The 17595-nt window shown below is 45.9% G+C and overlaps 1 protein-coding gene across 1 annotated transcript in view; it reads left to right on the plus strand.

Annotated features, from left to right (window-relative positions):
• Positions 1–1691: 1691 nt before the first annotated feature.
• Ephx2 (epoxide hydrolase 2) overlaps positions 1692–17595 on the plus strand; it is a 39126-nt gene continuing 23222 nt past the window's right edge. Inside the window, exons 1-6 of the mRNA XM_005355549.1 lie at positions 1692–1901; positions 7318–7402; positions 12647–12806; positions 14715–14905; positions 15527–15649; positions 17436–17504. Of these exons, the coding sequence (XP_005355606.1) occupies positions 1801–1901; positions 7318–7402; positions 12647–12806; positions 14715–14905; positions 15527–15649; positions 17436–17504 (729 nt within the window). The 5' untranslated portion in view covers positions 1692–1800. The remainder of the gene's footprint in view (positions 1902–7317; positions 7403–12646; positions 12807–14714; positions 14906–15526; positions 15650–17435; positions 17505–17595) is intronic.

The raw sequence follows: 17595 nt of genomic DNA on the forward strand, positions 1-17595 counted from the left end.
ATCCTGATTTATTAGAATGGCTTACAGTTCAGTTAAGCCAGCAATGGCTGTCTATTAATGTAAGATTCCAGTAGTTGTTCAGACCACAAGGATGGGTGTCTCAGCTGGTCTTCAGCATAGGCTGGAATCCTGAAGACGTAGGCTCTGATGGCAACAAAGGAATTACTAGCAAGAGTGAAAGCAAGCAAGCAAAGAGAGCAAGCTTCCTTTTTCCACATCCTTATATAGACTGCCAGCAGAAGGCATGGTCCAGATTTAGGAGATGGATCTTCCCACCTCAAAATATCCAGATTAAAAGTCTTCTTACTTCAAATAATTTAACTAAGAAAAGTCCCTCACAGGTATGCCCAGGCACTTAGGTTTCAGATGCAGTCAACTTGACAACCAAGAAGAGAATCACTGTCCGTGTGTATGTGTGTGTGTGTGTGTGTGTGTGTGTATTCTTGCTCTCTGAGTGTGTGTGTATGTCTGTCTGTCTCTGTCTCCCTTTGTGTATGTCTTTTGTGTATCTGTTTATCTGTCTATATGTCTCTGTGTCTGTTTGTCTCTCTGAATCTCTACCTGTCTCTGTCTCAGTCTGCGTGTGTGTTTCCTGCTTGTTTCTTTATCTTGTGAGTCAGCGTCTCCTATAACGCAGGTTAGTCTTGAACTTGGTTTGTAGCTGAGGATGATATTGAACCTTGGAACCTTCTGTTTCTGCGCCCAGAAGGCTGGGATTACAGGCATGCAGGACGATACCCAGTTCATATTGTCTTCTCTTCCTGTCTCTGGGCCCAGGTGCTTCTCCCATCTTTCTCCAATACTCCACACAAGTGCTCCCAAAAGGCCATTTCTGTTCAAAGGGCAACATCCTACATTTTCATCCACTTTCTGCTTCTTAAGTGTAAATCTCAGAAAATACAAACTGTCCCAGGTAAGACCAGAGGCAAGAGGAAGAAGGGCCAGAAAGGACCACAAAAATCAATCCACCATAAGCCTGTTTCCTACCTGGCAGCCGCAAGAGCAAAGGAAGACTTCAATTCCCCATTGCAATAAGGGAGACAGTTTTTCACAAGTCATGGACTGAATGGTGGATTTGTTAATTGAATTCCTTAAACGGTGAGGTTTCTGTTTTCCCTCTTAACTAGGGAGAACACTGGGCCAAGGGGCAGGAGGTTGCCAGAAACCTCCCAGAGGCCCAGCTCACTTTTATGTTCTTTCAAATACAACATACAAAGGGGGAACCACACTCGATTTATTTCTTCTAAGCCACAAGAAAGTACTCTGGGTTGGCACGCTATGACTGGAGGGCTGTATTGTTTTCTAGGAAGACTGCTTGGAGAAGCAGGCAGAGGGAAAGGGTTTGCAAAGATGTGGCAGCATTTAGAGAAGGGATGTCAAACAAGACAGAATACTGAAGGAGAGAATGTTTACTATGTCCCCTTCTTCCCCCCCCCCCATCAAGATCAACCCTCTCTTCCCCCACACCAAGCCTAAGAAAGGTCAAAGTCCGGGAATCGGGGAGACCGGGGCTGGTAGTTTAGCTGGGAGTCTTACACACACGCAGGCTCCTAGGCAGGAGGTAGTGGCTAAGATCAGATTTGACACTTGGGTGGAACTTCCAGCTGGACGCTCCAGTCTGGACCGGGTGAGTAGGCAGGGCTCCTGGTAGTGGGCGTGGTATGGCGTGGTGGGGCGTGGTGGGGGCTGTGCTGAGCCTGGCAGACTCTGATCTTAGGTCCCCAAGCCACTCTGTCCAGTGAAGGCCGCAGCCTTCTAGCTCCACGTTTGTGTCTGCTTAGCCCTGCAGCCCAGGCCACCATGGCTCTGCGTGTGGCAGTATTCGACCTTGACGGAGTGCTGGCCCTTCCCTCTCTCACCGGCACCCTCCGACGCACCGAGGAGGCCCTGTCGCTGCCCAGGTAAGGGAACCTGCGCGCTAGGTCTGTGTCACAAGTAGGCAGTCCCCAGCCGCCTGGTGTCCTGCCCACACATCCAGCTCAGGTTTCAAATTGCTTTCCTGGTGAGCCTGGGCAAGATCAAAATCATTGTCTGGTACTAAATACCATTGCCCTTCTAAATGCTAAGTAATTAAGCTTTGTTAAAAACCTCAAAATTGCCCTTTGCAAAAGGAGGCGATACTAAGCTATTTGCTACGGGGTTAATTCTGTTGAACCTGGTCTTTAAAATGCTCGCTGAGACTTACAAGAAAGTTCTGTCCAAAGGCCAGCATTACAAGAGGGCCAGCGCAGTAGTAATTTAGAGAAATGGGCCCCAGCCCGAGGAAGTGAGGAGCTGGGAGGCACTCGCTGACACCAAAAGTAATGGCTCAGTTTCAAATGGCAGAGGGAGGAAGCAGGGGCCTGTAGAAAAAAATGTCTAGAAAAAATATATCAAAATATCCAGACAAGCTGCTGGAGGGTAGGCTGCAGTTAAGAACATTTGATTTCCCACACCCGTGTCAGATGGTGCCAGGGGATCTGACGCCCCCCTTCTGGCCTCCTAGGGAGTCTGTACTCACAGATGAAGACACAAACACACATAATATAAAAAAAAGTAATAAAATAAGTATTTTAAAGATCCAGACGTTACTAATGGTACGTGAGCTCATGAATGATTTCCCCTCCACGTTTCTCTTTGCATTCACAAGCCTTTTATAAACAGAAAGGAGGAAAGCATATTTATTTTTTAAAAGTTAAAAAGGAGCTGGGCGGTGGTGGTGCACACCTTTAATCCCAGTACTCGGAGGCAGAGGCAGGTGGATCTCTGTGAGTTCGAGGCCAGCCTGGTCTACAAGAGCTAGTTCTAGGACAGGCTCCAAAGCTACAGAGAAACCCTGTCTCGAAACACAAAACAAAACAACAAAACAAAAAAGTTAAAAAGGATGAAAGGTCACTCCGGTAGGACCCAAAGGAAAGAAGGAAGGGGTCATTCCACCCCTGAGAGGAAGAAGCACAGTGGCAGCCTGTGATCTGGAAATCTGCCTCATTTGATGAATCTAGAACTCTTATGACATCAACAGGGCTTATCTTTTATACTATATAAATCCTGTAAGCCAACCCAAAGGAGACTCAATGTCTAGAACAGCAGTTCTCAACCTGTGGGTCACAACCATTGAAAAACACATATTTCTGATAGTCTTAGGAACTGAGACACCGCTCAGTGGCATAATTCCAGGTATGAAGTCGCAGCAAAAATAATTTTATGGTTGGGGGTCACCACCGCATGAAGAGCTGTATTAAAGGGTTGCAGCATTAGGAAGGTTGAGAAGCAGGCACCTTCTCAGATGTAGAGACTGGGGTGTGGCAGGGAGATTCCCTCGGTGGCTCTGGGAGCGGTATTCCTTCACCCAGTGCAGGTTCCTCCTCTCTGCATCCCTGTGCCTTTGTGTCTCCCCTGGCTGCTCTTCTAGAAATGTATTTGTCTAGGGTGAATAAATAAAATGCGCCAGCAGCTGAGAAGCAAAAATAAACAAGAGACTACAAAGTGCACCATCAGGTAGTCACACTGCAGTTAAGTAGAATTTGACAGAGAACAATATTTGAAAATGAAAAGCCATCCACCTCCAAGCTGCGCTTGCCCAATGGGAGTTATAAGAAAGGAATGATTAGTTTGCTTCCAAGAAGTTTGTGCATGGGTGGGTGTCATTTTTGTGTGAGGGGGATGGATGGATGCTTTGTGTGGAGTGGTGCAGGTGTGTGCTTAACCTGTCTTTCTTGTCAACCACCCTAAGAGACATTGCCTTTTCTTAGGAATCTTGAGTGAAGATTAAATTAGCTTCTATGGAAAGTGGATGGGCAGCTGTGCTTTTGATACACCTTTATTTACAGAAGTTCTCCATGTCTGCAGTGGTGCCCTGAGCAATACAATTGGATGGCACCCTCACACAGTTCCTTTGTGACCGTGGTTAGGGTTGTTCTCGGGTGCCCTAGAATAGGTTATGACAAAACTAGCCGCACATGGGAGGTCGGAGTGCAAGCGTCGCGTTTGTTTACTCATCAGATGTGTGAGCTAATCTGGTAGCAAATGAAGAAAAAGCGTCTTCCACACACTGGGTATTTTCAGCATGCTTGCCAGCAGATGTAACAACTCCTCCCACACAGGCCCCCAAAGTTCATGCTGACAGCCGTGCCCTGAGAAGTACCAAGTTCTTGGGAATTTTCTTGTGTCTCTTATTGTGTTTTGTTTATGTTGTATATTGTGGGTGTTTTGTCTGTGTGTATACCTCTGTATTATGTGGGTGCCTGGTGCCCATGGGGGCCAGAAGAGGGCGTCAGAACCTTTTGAGCGGGAGCCCCAGATGGAACTGAACCACCATGTGGGGGCTGAGACTCTAACCAGGTCCTCTGGATGAGCAGCTGATGCTCTCCAGCCCCTCTCGTATCTCTTGATTCACCAGTTTCATTTTTTGTCATGAGCCTTTCGCTATTCACTGCCTTGATGAAGCATTCTGTCTGTTTGTTTGTTTTTGTTTTCGTTTTTTGGGATGGGTTTCTCTGTAACTTTTGAGCCTGTACGGCCACTCGCTCTGTAGACCAGGCTGTCCTGAACTCATAGAAATCAACCTGCCTTCTGAGTGCTGGGATTAAAGGCGTGCGCCACCACCGCAATCTTAAAATACAGTGCTCAGGGGCCAGCGAGATGATTGAGCTGACAGAGGTGCTCGCCACCAAACACAACAACCTGAATTCCATCCCCAGGACCCACGTGGTAGAGGGAGAGAACTGACTCCCTCGGGTTGCCCTCTGACCCATACATGTGCCCTGTGGCATGAGTGTGCAAGTACACACACATATGCATAAATAAATGTAATAAAAATTGTGCTCATGTTTTCCAATGGTAAGAATAGTCTTGTTTTGTCAAATTGCTTCTACTTCAAAATAAGCCCTCCTTGCTCTTGCTGTATAAATGTAGCAGTGTCCTCTTGCAGTCACGCTTTTCCTGTGTGTTCTTCTTTAGTCAATCCTCAATTTTCAAGCAGGAATAAGTCATTTTAGTTTCTTCTTCTTGGTCATATAATACAGCTATCTGCTTACCTGTCACTGTGAGTTTCCTAAGGATGAGATTGTTATTTTCCCGTCTTTTACATCACAGGTAACACACAGTCTTGCACATCTAATAAAAGCTTGTGGCACCTAACTGCACTCTGGTTTTTAAAACTTCAGCACAGCTGCTAAAGGGTCTGGGGAATCTCACTAAGGAAAAGGCAATGCTGTGTCACAGGAGTGAGGTGACATTTGCATCGCTTTGACTTTACTATGCATTATCGAATAACATGTTGAAAACATGTAAATTTGATGTCAATTGTACCTTAATAAGATTGTTCAGAAAATATTATGTCCAAAGCACAACAGAAACCGTTACTATTACGAGGAAGCTGGACAAGGCCACAGATCTCAGGCACACGTCTCTTATAGATACTCAGAGGTGATGATTTTACCTGAAAGAGGGTTAATCTGCTTTTTAAAAAAAAATACTCCACTATAATCAAAAACAAAATTCTTAAGTAGGAGATAATCGTTCTCACACTTGGGGATGGTAAATGTCTGCAAACGGCTTGGCATTGCAACTGAGAACAGGCGGGGTATGTCCATTAGTCAGGGCTGCCAACAGTACAGACTGGCTGGGTTAGTAGGAGAGCATTCTGGAAGGGTAGAAGGCCAAGACCAAGGTTTCAGAAAAGTTGATCTTCTCTTTGTTTTTCTTTTGCTGTGATAAACACCATGGCAACCAGCAACTTGGGGAGGAAAGGGCTTGTTTGGCTTACTTGTTTGGTGATGGTTGCAGCTCATCACCTAGGAAAGCCAGAATGAGAACTCGGAGCAGGAGCTTGGAGACAGGAACTGGTTCACAAACAGTGGAGGAATGCTGCTTACTGGCTTGCTATTCTTGACTTTCTCAGCTGCTGTTCTTATTCAGCCCAGGGATGGTCTTCCCAAAGTGGGCTGGACTCTCACACATCAATCAATAGTCAAGAAAATGCTCCACAGACCTGGCAATAGGTCAGTCTGATGGAGACAGTTCCTCGACTGAATGATGTGTCTAGATCTGTGCCTCTACCCCATGTCAATGTTGATGCACAAGCATGTCCCTTTAAGTAATACCCATTTCGTGGCTTGTACCCAAGATCTCCGTGTTAATATTACAATATAAAATGTAGTCTGACTTTTAAAAGTTCCATAGTCTTCAAATCTTTCAACACTTAAAAATTCAAGATCTTTTTAAAAATCGAGAGATTTCTTAACTGTGAGCTCCTATAAAGTTAAAAACAAGTTACATACTTTCTTATTCCAAGAGAGAAGAACCAGAGTACAGTATAATCAGATCAAAGAAAACACAAATTCCAACAGTGTAAAGAGTTCAGTCTCTGACATCTGGGACTCACTCATGATCTCCTGGGCTCCCGTGGGTTTAAACACTCTTCTTCCCCAGTGCTGCCAGATGCAGCACACACAGTTTGTCTCAGGCTCAGGTTGGCTCCACTGCACACCCATCACTGTCCTAGGCGGGTGTAGCATGGTCCAGGTACTTCTAATATGCTGGGGCCTCTACTACAATGGAGGCTGGTCTCCCTGCTGACCCTGCCACACAGTACTGAGGCTGAGTTGTTTCCATGGCCCCTTTAATCCTGCAGCTTTTATGTCATCAAAACTAAAACCATCTGGGAGACTCTTACACATTGCCAGGCTTGGTTGCCAGTATGAGATGCAGCCTTGCCCTTCCCTGCCCCCAGTAAAAGCTTCTGAGTACTAACCCTGATGAAATACCTTCCAGAAGATTTAACCTCAGTGATTCTGGTCTCCTGTTAATCATATCTGATTCTTCAGCCCCAACTGACCAGAAACCACAGATTCTCAATCCAAAATATCATTCTATATTTGTGACAGTTGGTTCCCTCCAACAAATCTGTCCTTGACTTGAAGCTAGCACCATCTCTGTGTGCATCTGTGTCTAAATAACCTCTTTTTATTAGAATACCAATTGTGTTAAATTAGGACCTCATTAACTTCATTATCACTTTAAAGATTCCATCTCCAAATATAGCCCCATTGTGAAGTACTGGAAGGTAAAACTTCAGCATGGGAATTTTGAAGGTGAGCTACTTCAGACCTTAACACAGGAAATAGTTTTAGAAATGAGAGATTAAGATAAAGTGGGAACTATATGTACATAATAAATTCCAGGAAAAAAAAATTGTTCCTTTTGAAAAATGAGAGCTAAGGATGGTTTCATGTGGACAAACTTGACCTTGGCTTCCTTCTTCCTGTCTTTCTGACAACAGTTTGTCTGTGAATGTAAATGGCGGCTGGTGATGGTGATATTCCTTGTGTCTTCCAGAGGCTTCCTGATAGACGTCTTCCAGAAGGAATCCCCAGAAGGACCCAATGAGCAACTCATGAGAGGGAAGATCACTTTCTCCCAGGTGAGGGCACACTGTGTGGACCCCTTTGGGAGGCTCAATGCTTTATTGAGTTTCCACCCTGGCCTTCAACTCACCATGGGCAAGGTCATGTTTTCTTAAGTCACCCTCCCCCACAACCCCCTATAACTTACAAAACAGCAAGACACTGGACAGTGTGTTTTGGACTGCACTGTAGTCTGCCTGAGCCAACCTGAGGAACGTTTCAAGCCCTGAGGAACTGTGACAGGAAACTTGGCAACAAGAGCAGCTATTTCAAGACAGAGCCACTGAACAATTAACTCAATAACTATAGAGCAGGAAACTTTGGAGTCAGGGACTGGATTTGAATCTATAGGCCCTACTTATATGTCAAGACCACAACAAGTTACTTAACTTCTCGAAACCTCCATTGCATTATCAGTAAGATGCATGATGATACCACCCATGCCCAAGTGGTTGTGAAACCTGAGAATGCTTAGTACAGAGTGTTTCACTCAGTCAGTGCTCAGTAAAAGAGCTGGTCCTGGTGCTAAATTCTCAATTACTTTATAATTAGATAGAGTCTCAATTTGTGTGTCTATAAAGAATCTGTTTATAAACCCACAGGTTTTTTAAATCACCTTTTTGGAAAAACTATATTACTATAGACAATTATTATCTGATTAGAGAATTTGGGGATCATTTCATTAAAAAGAAAGATCATAAGAGACAGAGGACCGCCGGGCGGTGGTAGTGCATGCCTTTAATCCCAGCACTCGGGAGGCAGAGGCAGGCGGATCTCTGTGAGCTCGAGACCAGCCTGGTCTACAAGAGCTAGTTCCAGGACAGGCTCCAAAACCACAGAGAAACCCTGTCTCGAAAAAACCAAAAGAAGAAAAAGAAAAAAAGAGGCAGAGGACCAAAAAGTTTACTGCAAGATAGTGTCTTCCATATATGACAGGGAAGCTGTAGCCATGAAATCTCAATATAACTGCCTAAACAAGACCATCACAATGAGGTCATCAGTTGATGTGCCAACATGGATGAGGAAAATCTTACAAGACCGCACCCCTAGATGAAGACTATAGACAATTAATGGCTGCTGAACAAGGGAGAATAGTTTTCTCCAGTGAGGAGACCCCTGATAGATTATCCAATCCCTGTGGTTAGTCCTAAACATCCATACACACACACACACACACACACACACACACATATGTATACATGCACACACATACGCAAGCACATACATGTGTGCACACAACACACACATATAAACAAGCTATGCTAAATTAGAGGGGACAGAAGAAACACAGGAAGAGTTGGAGGAGTGAGGGGGAGGGGTGGAAATGCTGTGAATACAGTACCCTGAGATGAAATTTTCAAAATAAGATAATTCAATTTAAAAAGGACACAGAGCATTATGAAAACCCCATGATGAAATCCATTACTTTGTGTGCCTACTTTCAAGTTAATAAAAACAGAGAAAGAACAAAAGAGAGAGAGAGAGAGAGGGCTCACACTATGTGGTGTTGCTGAGAATATTGCAGTCACTTTATCATACATGCATTTACATGCACACACACACATCACAACATCACAACAACAAACAGTGAAGAACAGTTGTGCCAATGCCATGGGGAACAACTATCTCTGAAGATTTATCCAGTACAAACAGCTTCAGTGGCATTGTTCAGAATAAGGAGGGGAATGCTGTGTATCTTTCAGTGACATGGGATGGTTTGGGGTGAACTTCCAGCAGGCGGTTTAACATGCGCCTGCTTCAGACTTCCTGAGCCATTTCTGCTCATCTAGAAACTCACAGGGCTAGAAGTCTGAGAAATTGAATTATACCTGGACAAAGATGCCTAAATCTTGAATTGTCCTTTTAAAAAATTATCTTTGCTCAGGCAGTGGTGGCGCATGCCTTCAATCCCAGTGCTCGGGAGGCAGAGGCAGGCAGATCTCTGTGAGTTTGAGGCCAGCCTGATCTACAAGAGCTAGTTCCAGGACAGGCTCCAAAACTACAGAGAAACCCTGTCTTGAAAAACCAAAAAAAAAAAAATTATCTTTGGAAGTTGTTCTACTTTGCTTTCTACTATTGGGATAAACACCTTGACCAAAAGCAACTTGGGGAGGAAAGGGTTTATTTGGCTTACAGGTCACCGTCCTTCGGAAAGTCAGGGCAGAAACTCAAACATAGGTAGGAACCTGGAGGTAGAAACAGAAGCAGAGACCATGAAGGGCTGCTACTTACTGGCTTATTCTCAGGGCCTACACCAGCTGCCTCTCCTGTAGCACCTAGGGCCACCAGCCCAGAGGTGGCACTAGCTGAAGTGGGCAGGACCCTCTCACATCAATCATGAATCAAAAATATGCCCCACAGATTTGCACACAGGCCAGCCTGATGGAGGGATTTTCTTACTGAGGTTCTCCCCCTTCCCAGATGACCTAGTTGGTCTCAAGTTGACAAAAACAAAAAACAAAACAAAACAAAACAAAAAAAACAACCAACCAATGCAGAGTGAACTTGGACTCTTCATTTGTGTGCAGGATGAGAACAAAAGGGTGCACACAATGTAGCTCAGATTTCCAAACTGAACACACTCATACTTTAGCACCAGGTCAAAACACATGGGGAGCATAGTGGGACCCTCTCTCTATGTTCCTGTGGACACGACCTTTCCACAAGCAGCTGCTGCCTCAGACCTAACCTCCATCGTTCTTGCCTGTGCTAGCATCTGGACAAAGGGAACTTTGCTGTTTGGCATATTTCGCTTGGCTTTGTCTATGTGGTGTTCATAGATGCTATTGCAGGCATTAGCAATAGTTTATTCTTCAACTATTGGGGCTCACTGGGGGTCCACTGTATGCATGTGCCCTACTCTGTATATCTTGAGATTGCTGGGCTTCTGGGCAGATTTAGATTGAGAGTCTCATGAATAATGTAGCAGTGGGGTATTATACTGTGATTCATTCTGCAGTGAGATTACTCGGGCTCTGTTGTAGCTTAGGCTGCTATTGTAAAGAAACTGCAGGAGACTGGGTGACTCAAATATCAGGTGTTCATTTCTTAATCTTCTAGAGGCTAGAGAACCCAAGGTACATGGGGAGGGTGCTCTTTCTGGATTCCAGTAAACCCTCTTCCTCCTGTATCCTAGTAGGAGAAAAAGCAAGCTCCCCTATCTTTTTAGGGTTCCATGCATGGAGAATCAACTCTCATGACTCAGTCATTTCCCAAAGCCCCGACCTCCAGATAATATACACTGAAGGTTAAGACTTCAACACACTCATTTTTAGTGGGATGAAGACATTTAGTCCGTCATAAACTGCCATAGTAAAATGCCTCCGCCTGAGTAGCTGAAACAAACTGAAAAGTTCTAGATTAGAATTACAAAGGGATTGGTTTCTTCTGGGGTTTCTTTTTGCGGACAGCCAGTTCCTTGCTGTATCAATGCATGGTTTTCCCTCTGTGGATTAGCTTTATGTTGCTAGAATAAAATATCGGAGGCAATTAACTTACAAAGGGAAAACATTTATTTATCTCACAGAGAAGAGTCCAGTCCAAGACTGGACAGCTCCATAGTGCTGGGCATCTGGTTTAGGCTGCACAGCTTATGGACCAGTTAGGAGAGAGAGGGTGGGCAGTTGCCAGCCTCCCATCCCTAGCATATGCTCCCAATCACATAAAGACCCCTCACCCCCATATCCCCCAAAGGCGCCAATAATGCAGCCCTTTGGATCAAACTTGGAGGCTAGTAGTGCTATTGAATGATAGCATCACGGCCTCTTCTGACCCCCTCTCTAAGGTTGTACGCCGTATTGAGTTGGAGTTCATCCTAGTGACTTCATTTTGCCGAGACCTCTTCTTTAAAGCCATTGTCCCCCAAAGTCATATTCGAAGATTCAAGGACTTCAGTGTTCCGGTTTTGAGAGGACCTTTTTTGTTCAGACCATATCAGTAGTCACGAGTGTAGTTTCTCTCTGAAGGCTGGCTGTTATCTTAATGTCTGTGACCTGTGGCAGGCTTTCTTTTGGGTCACCAACCAGCTCCCAGATCATCACACGGAGACTTATTATTAGTCATGTGCCACGCACCACACCCCCTCTCTGTGCTCTATGCGCTAGAACCCAGTTCACGAGCTTCGGGCAAGGGGCTGGAGGTTGAGGAAACACACACAGAGACAGACTGACACACGGACCTCCAATCGCTGGTACAAGAGCCCCTCTTTAATAGCACCATGGAGGCTTAAATACACTGCAGTCAATGGCCAACAGGTGAACATCCCATCCTCTGATCCTCTAGGCAAAACACAGCTTTTAGTAACTTCCATTAAAGGCTCTAGCAGGGAAGAACGGCTGAAGGCCAGGACTTAATTGGTCCCAACAGTCATGAATGCTTGACCTAGCCTAGGCTTATTTCTGGCTAGCTCTTTTGACTTAAATTAACCTGGTTCTCTTTATCTACCTTGCACCTCAGGTCTTTGCTTTATGTCTTACTTTCCTTTTTTCTCCAGTGTCTGGCTGGTTGGCAGATGTCTGGTTTCTGGCCCCAGGCATGTCCCTCTCTTTCTCCCTCATTCTCTTCTTCTTCTTCTTCTTCTTCTTCTTCTTCTTCTTCTTCTTCTTCTTCTTCTTCTTCTCCTCTCTTTCTCTCTCGAAACTAGATTTCTCCTTCTACTTATTCTCTCTGACACATATCCCTCTCTTGCATAGCTGTTTGCCATTCAACTTTTTTATTAAGCCAATCAGGCGCCTTAGGCAGGCAAGGTGAAGCAGCAACATGTCTTTTCATAATTAAACAACTGCAGTATAAACAGATGTAACATATCTTTTCATCGTTGAACAAATGCAGCATAAACAAATATAACACACCTTTGCCTACTTAACATATATCTCATAACATTCTCCCATTCGTATGTTAAGCTTCTGACCACTCACAGGAAGTACAGCCCTTCAGGAAGAGATTGGAAAAGGGACCCTAGAGGATTACTTAGGTCCTTCTCCTTTGAGCAAAGTGAGCGGCAGCACCATCTATGAAACAGACACCATTCTGTCTGCATCTTGACTTTGACTGTCACAGACTTCAGAATTGGGGGAAGAAGTTTAGCCAGCTTCTGAGCTCCCCAGCTCCTGTTATTCTAGTGCAGCCCACCTTCATCTTTCTCTCAGGGAGTTTGCTCCCAGGATTGGAACACACACATTTCAACTTCGTGGTGCTGCCGAGCCTTCTCCAAGGCTGCAACCACTGATCCTGCTTACCTCCCACATCTGTTTGCTTTACAGTGGGCCCCACTCATAGAAGAGAGCTGCAGGAAGCGCTCCAGCGCTTCTGGAACCAGCCTACCTGAGGATTTCTCCATAAGTCAAATATTCAATCAAGCCATGGCAGCAAGAAGCATCAACCGCCCCATGCTCCAGGCGGCTATTGCTCTCAGAAAGAAAGGTAAGAGACTCTATGCTGCCCATTCCATGTGTGGCCTGGCTACACCAGAGCCCTGGGAAAGCTGAGGTTACAACACAGCTAAGTACGTCTCAAGGTCACAGATCTGACACACCCTTAAAGCAAGCCTCCAGAACCAGCGTTACTACTTGAGAAAACTCTTACTAACTAGCTTACTCTTAGGATCCCTGGGAAATGATATAATTTTATATATTAAAGCAATGATCAGTTACTGCTTTATGAACAAAATTCTATCCTTTCATTGTTACTAATTACTATCAATAATTATCCAAACGGCCAAACTTCTGCCACAGATTTTAAAATGAGGCTTTTAAGTAACTCTGATTTTTCCAGTCTTTGGGTGTCAGAGTCGTGCTATAAACTGGTGTGAGTTGAGATGATGTCATGCAGTCTAAGATGCGAAGTCACATCCATGCATGGGCAGGCATTTTATTGTAGTGCCTGCCTCTTCTTCGTGAGCATTAGTGAAACTATCGCATCAGACTTATGTCTTTGTGGTCAAGACATCTGGCTCAGTCCATCTGTGCTGCTGTAACAGAAGACCTGGGATTAGAGAGTTTACAAAGGAGCACAAGATCAAGAGGGCTGTATCTGTGAGGGTCTTCCTGCTGTGTCTCATCAGGCTGGGAAAGAGAAGGGCAGAACACAGGGTGAATGCCTGAAAGACAAGATATTCACCTGCAGCTCCTGTTATGTTACAACAAGCACTGGTTTCTGTCATGAAGGTGGAGCTCTCGTGACCCAGCTATTTTGTTAGACCTCTGCCCACTAGCGCTATGACAGTAGGAATTGAGTTTGCAACGCGAGCTTTCAGGAAACACAGTCAAGCCATAGCCCACCCCACATCCAGAGCTCTTAGCTCGCCATAGGCTCATCTGTCTCGCTTCCATTACCTCCTGTTTCTTGCTTGGCTGTGTAGACAGAGCCAGGAGATGATGCATCTCTGTCTTTGTTTCTCCAGTTTTGACATGGGAATTCAGTTCCCAATGCTCAGGGCAGGCATTTTTGTTTTTGTAGAGGGCACAAGGTCTTTGCGCTCACAGATAAGCACTAGGGGAACCAAGAGTGTTAAACACACAAGGTTGTCTCTTCACAGGAGGATGGATACCTCTTCTCTGCCCAGAAAGCTGGGAATGAATGTAGTTAATAGCCTGGTGGTCTGTGCCGTCTGTAGGGTCCGGCCACACTTGAGTCCCCCAAACTTATCCTCATCTCAACCACGTGGACTTTGTAAAGAGCTTCAATGTAAATATGTCTTAAACTTTGTTGTACACACATTGGGTTAATTATCATCCAGAAGCTTTTTCCAAAATTGTGCTTAAATATGACGAGAGTAAACTGCCTGGGATCAGACTCTAGAAGTTTGAGCCAACATGGGCTGCTGAGTAGTGTTGAACTGAATTTCCTTCTTGGTTCATGTTACCCTACGCACCCCGGTGGTTGCAGTTTTTAAACACAGGTGGAGTTTTCAGTATTGAGTCTTAGTATAGACTCCATAGGAGTGCCCAACTTCACTGTGGGCTTTGAGCAGAATGTGCCATGTCCAGCTGTCAGTGTAAGATAGGAATATCTTCCCTGCCGGCCACAGAAATGGAGAGGACCCCATGAGTTGGTGAAACTTAAGACACCCTTATAAAATGAGGTGATAGCGGCAGGGAGTGGAGAGTGGTCTTCAGAAAGCTCCGGTCTTTGCTTGCCCTCAGGAGGTGCTCGTGGGGAAGGATGATTCTTTTTCAACTTCTCTCACGAAATCTCTGTATGCAGAGACTGACGTTTGTGAGCAGGAGCCCGCAGCAGGGACTTCCCAATTCTCAGGGAACCCTTTGAGGCATCCAGAATATGGCTTCCTATAGCTGATCCCCTCCCTGGCAACCCCCTCTCCCCGCTCAGGATTCACAACGTGCATCGTCACCAACAACTGGCTGGATGACAGTGACAAGCGAGGCAACTTGGCACAGATGATGTGTGATCTGAGCCAGCACTTCGACTTCCTGATACAGTCCTGTCAGGTTGGGCTGATGAAACCCGAGCCTCAGATCTACAAGTTTGTACTGGAAACCCTGAAGGCCCAACCCAATGAGGTGAGTAGAAACTCCCTTTTCAGGGGAAAGGATGTCACAGAGATCTTGCAACCGGGGACTGATGGAGCCGACAGACTGGGATGCACTTGAGGCCTGGAAGCCTGGTCTTAGGCCGATTCCTCTTGTGTCAGGAGGGATGCTTTTGACCATAGCTCAGTCTAGAACGTACCATTGATGTGGCCCTTTGTGCGGTGTCAATGCCACCAGATGATGTTAGAGCAGCTTCCCACGTTTACTAATGAAGAAACAGAGGCCCCGGGAGACTTGGCCAAGAACACAAAGCTAGTGATTGGGAGTGGGTCTCCTTCTGCCATAGTCTCCCTGTCCAAGAATCCTGGCCTACTTGAATCCTTCTGTTTGTTAAGGGTCCTGAAAGTCACTCTGCTGAAACACTGTATTATGCTCACCTCCTCTCATCTTAAAGGCTGACTGGACTAAGGTCCCTCTCCTTCACGTACTGTCCATTCCTCCTGCTGGACCCACCTCACAAGATGCTCAAAACAAACCTAGAGCCCCATCCCTGAAGAGATTGTCCCTGGAGCCATTCACAGGTGTTTTCTTCTGATGTTCTGCTCACTCGAGATGCTTCCTCTGGCTGATGCTCGTACTGTTTGGGTCCAGGTTGTTTTCCTAGATGACTTTGGGAGCAATCTGAAGCCAGCCCGAGAAATGGGGATGGTCACCATCCTGGTCCGTGACACAGACACGGCTCTGAGAGAACTGGAGAAGATCACAGGGACACAGGTAACTTTTTGTCTGAGCAGGGTCTGGCTTCCTGCCGTCCTTCTGTAGTGTTTGGGGAGAAGACAGCAAGGAGACCGAGGTGCTCTCTCATTCCTCTGTGAGGAGTTCAGAGACATTAGGTACGTTCAGAACGGTGTGGAGCCCAGTCCATCTGCTACCAAACTCTTCCATTAAAAAAAAAAAGCCAAAACCTTGTCCCATTAAATAACGACTCACACGGCCCCCAGTCTGCACTCTGCTTCTTGTTTCTATGAGTCTGATTTCCAGGTGCCTCTGTTACGTAGACTCACACAGTGTGTGACTCCTCATTTCTAGCTTGTTTCCCTTTGGTGTAATGCCCTTAAGATTCATCTAGAGTGTAGCATAACCCGGATGGGACTCACTTTCTGAGCTGTTCTCTCTGACAAGGGGGACTAGATTCCAGAGTTTAAGCCCCCCACTTTAGAGGACGGCTTTCTGAAGTGGGCCCATCTGCACTCGAGATGGCAGGTGTAGCTTGTGCAGTTGGGACTCAGTCAGGAGGAGATTGACTGGCCCATGTGCTCAGTAGCTCATCCTCTGCTACTGATGCTTTGGGAACTGACACCAGTAAGGTAAAGAAGGGAGTGTTCTGGAACTTTCCTCCTTACATAGATGTTATCCAAAGACAGGTCCAGGGGCTCTAGTGGACAAGGACAAGGCCCAAGACACAGCCTGTTACGGGATGGGCTCTCAGAAATTCATATACTGAAACGGCAATGCCCAGTATCTCAGAATGTGATTGGATTTGAACGCAGAGCCTTAGAAGAGGTGATTAAGGCAACAGAAGACCAGAAGGGAGAACAGCAACCTAATATGACATGGTCCTTTCATGTAAGAAGCAGAAACTAGGGCTGGAGAGATGGCTCAGTGGTTAAGAGCACTACCTGCTCTTCCAAGGGTCCTGAGTTTAATTCCCAGCAACCACATGGTGGCTCACAACCATCTGTAACGAGAGCTGGTGCCCTCTTCTGGTGTGCAAGAATACATGCAGGCAGAACACTGTATAAATAATAAATAAATAAATAACATTAAAAAAAAGAAGTGGAAACTAAGCCACAGGCCCCAAAGGGATACATGAGGCTACAGAGGGCGATAGCTATCTATAAACATAGAGGCAGGTCTCAGGAGAAACTAACTGCCTTGTTAACACCTTTCATCTAAGACCTCTGTCCTCCCAAACCGAGGAGACAGCAGTCTGTGTTGACAGTGCCCAGTCCGTGGAACTCTACGGTCGGAACGTGAACAGTTTAAGACAGGCACAGAGTTGGGCTGACTGAAGGGAGACCCCCTTCTGACAGAGCATCACAGAGAGGCAGCGGCTATGCCTGGCCTGAGCCTGGGCTTTCTGAGGACTTCTGTGAAGCATGGACTGAATCCATAAAGATTTATAAGTCTGTGTTTCTCTGGCTCATATAACGTTCATTTGGGAGCCCCAGGGCCTTTCTGGAATATAGCCAGTCATTAGAGGCCTACTTCCTCCACTGGGGGCTTTCAAAATCACACACGATGCCCAGTTGAAAGATGGGAGATGAGGTGCTGTAGAGAGTCTATGAGGGTTTTCTTGGCTTAACCAGGGGGCTATGTACTCCTGTCTGCATTCCATTGGCCAGAACTCAGTCACAAGACTCCATGGACTGAGACAACCCATGGAGTCCAGCCATGCCCGAACTGGAGGGGATTGGTTCATGAGGACCACCAGGACACATTCAGGAGGGGTGGCAGAGGTGATGTCTGGGGTCTCACACTGTGCCTATCATACTTTCAGTTTCCTGAGGCCCCTCTACCAGTCCCCTGCAATCCAAATGATGTCAGCCATGGGTATGTAACCGTGAAGGTAAGTCAGCCACCTTACCTTCACGTAAGGTGACCACAGCACTTAAAACGGTATGCGGAATAGCAAGGGCCGTGTATGCGGAATAGCAAGG

Source organism: Microtus ochrogaster, chromosome 17, assembly GCF_000317375.1.
Source record: "Microtus ochrogaster isolate Prairie Vole_2 chromosome 17, MicOch1.0, whole genome shotgun sequence".
Classification (NCBI taxonomy): domain Eukaryota; kingdom Metazoa; phylum Chordata; class Mammalia; order Rodentia; family Cricetidae; genus Microtus; species Microtus ochrogaster.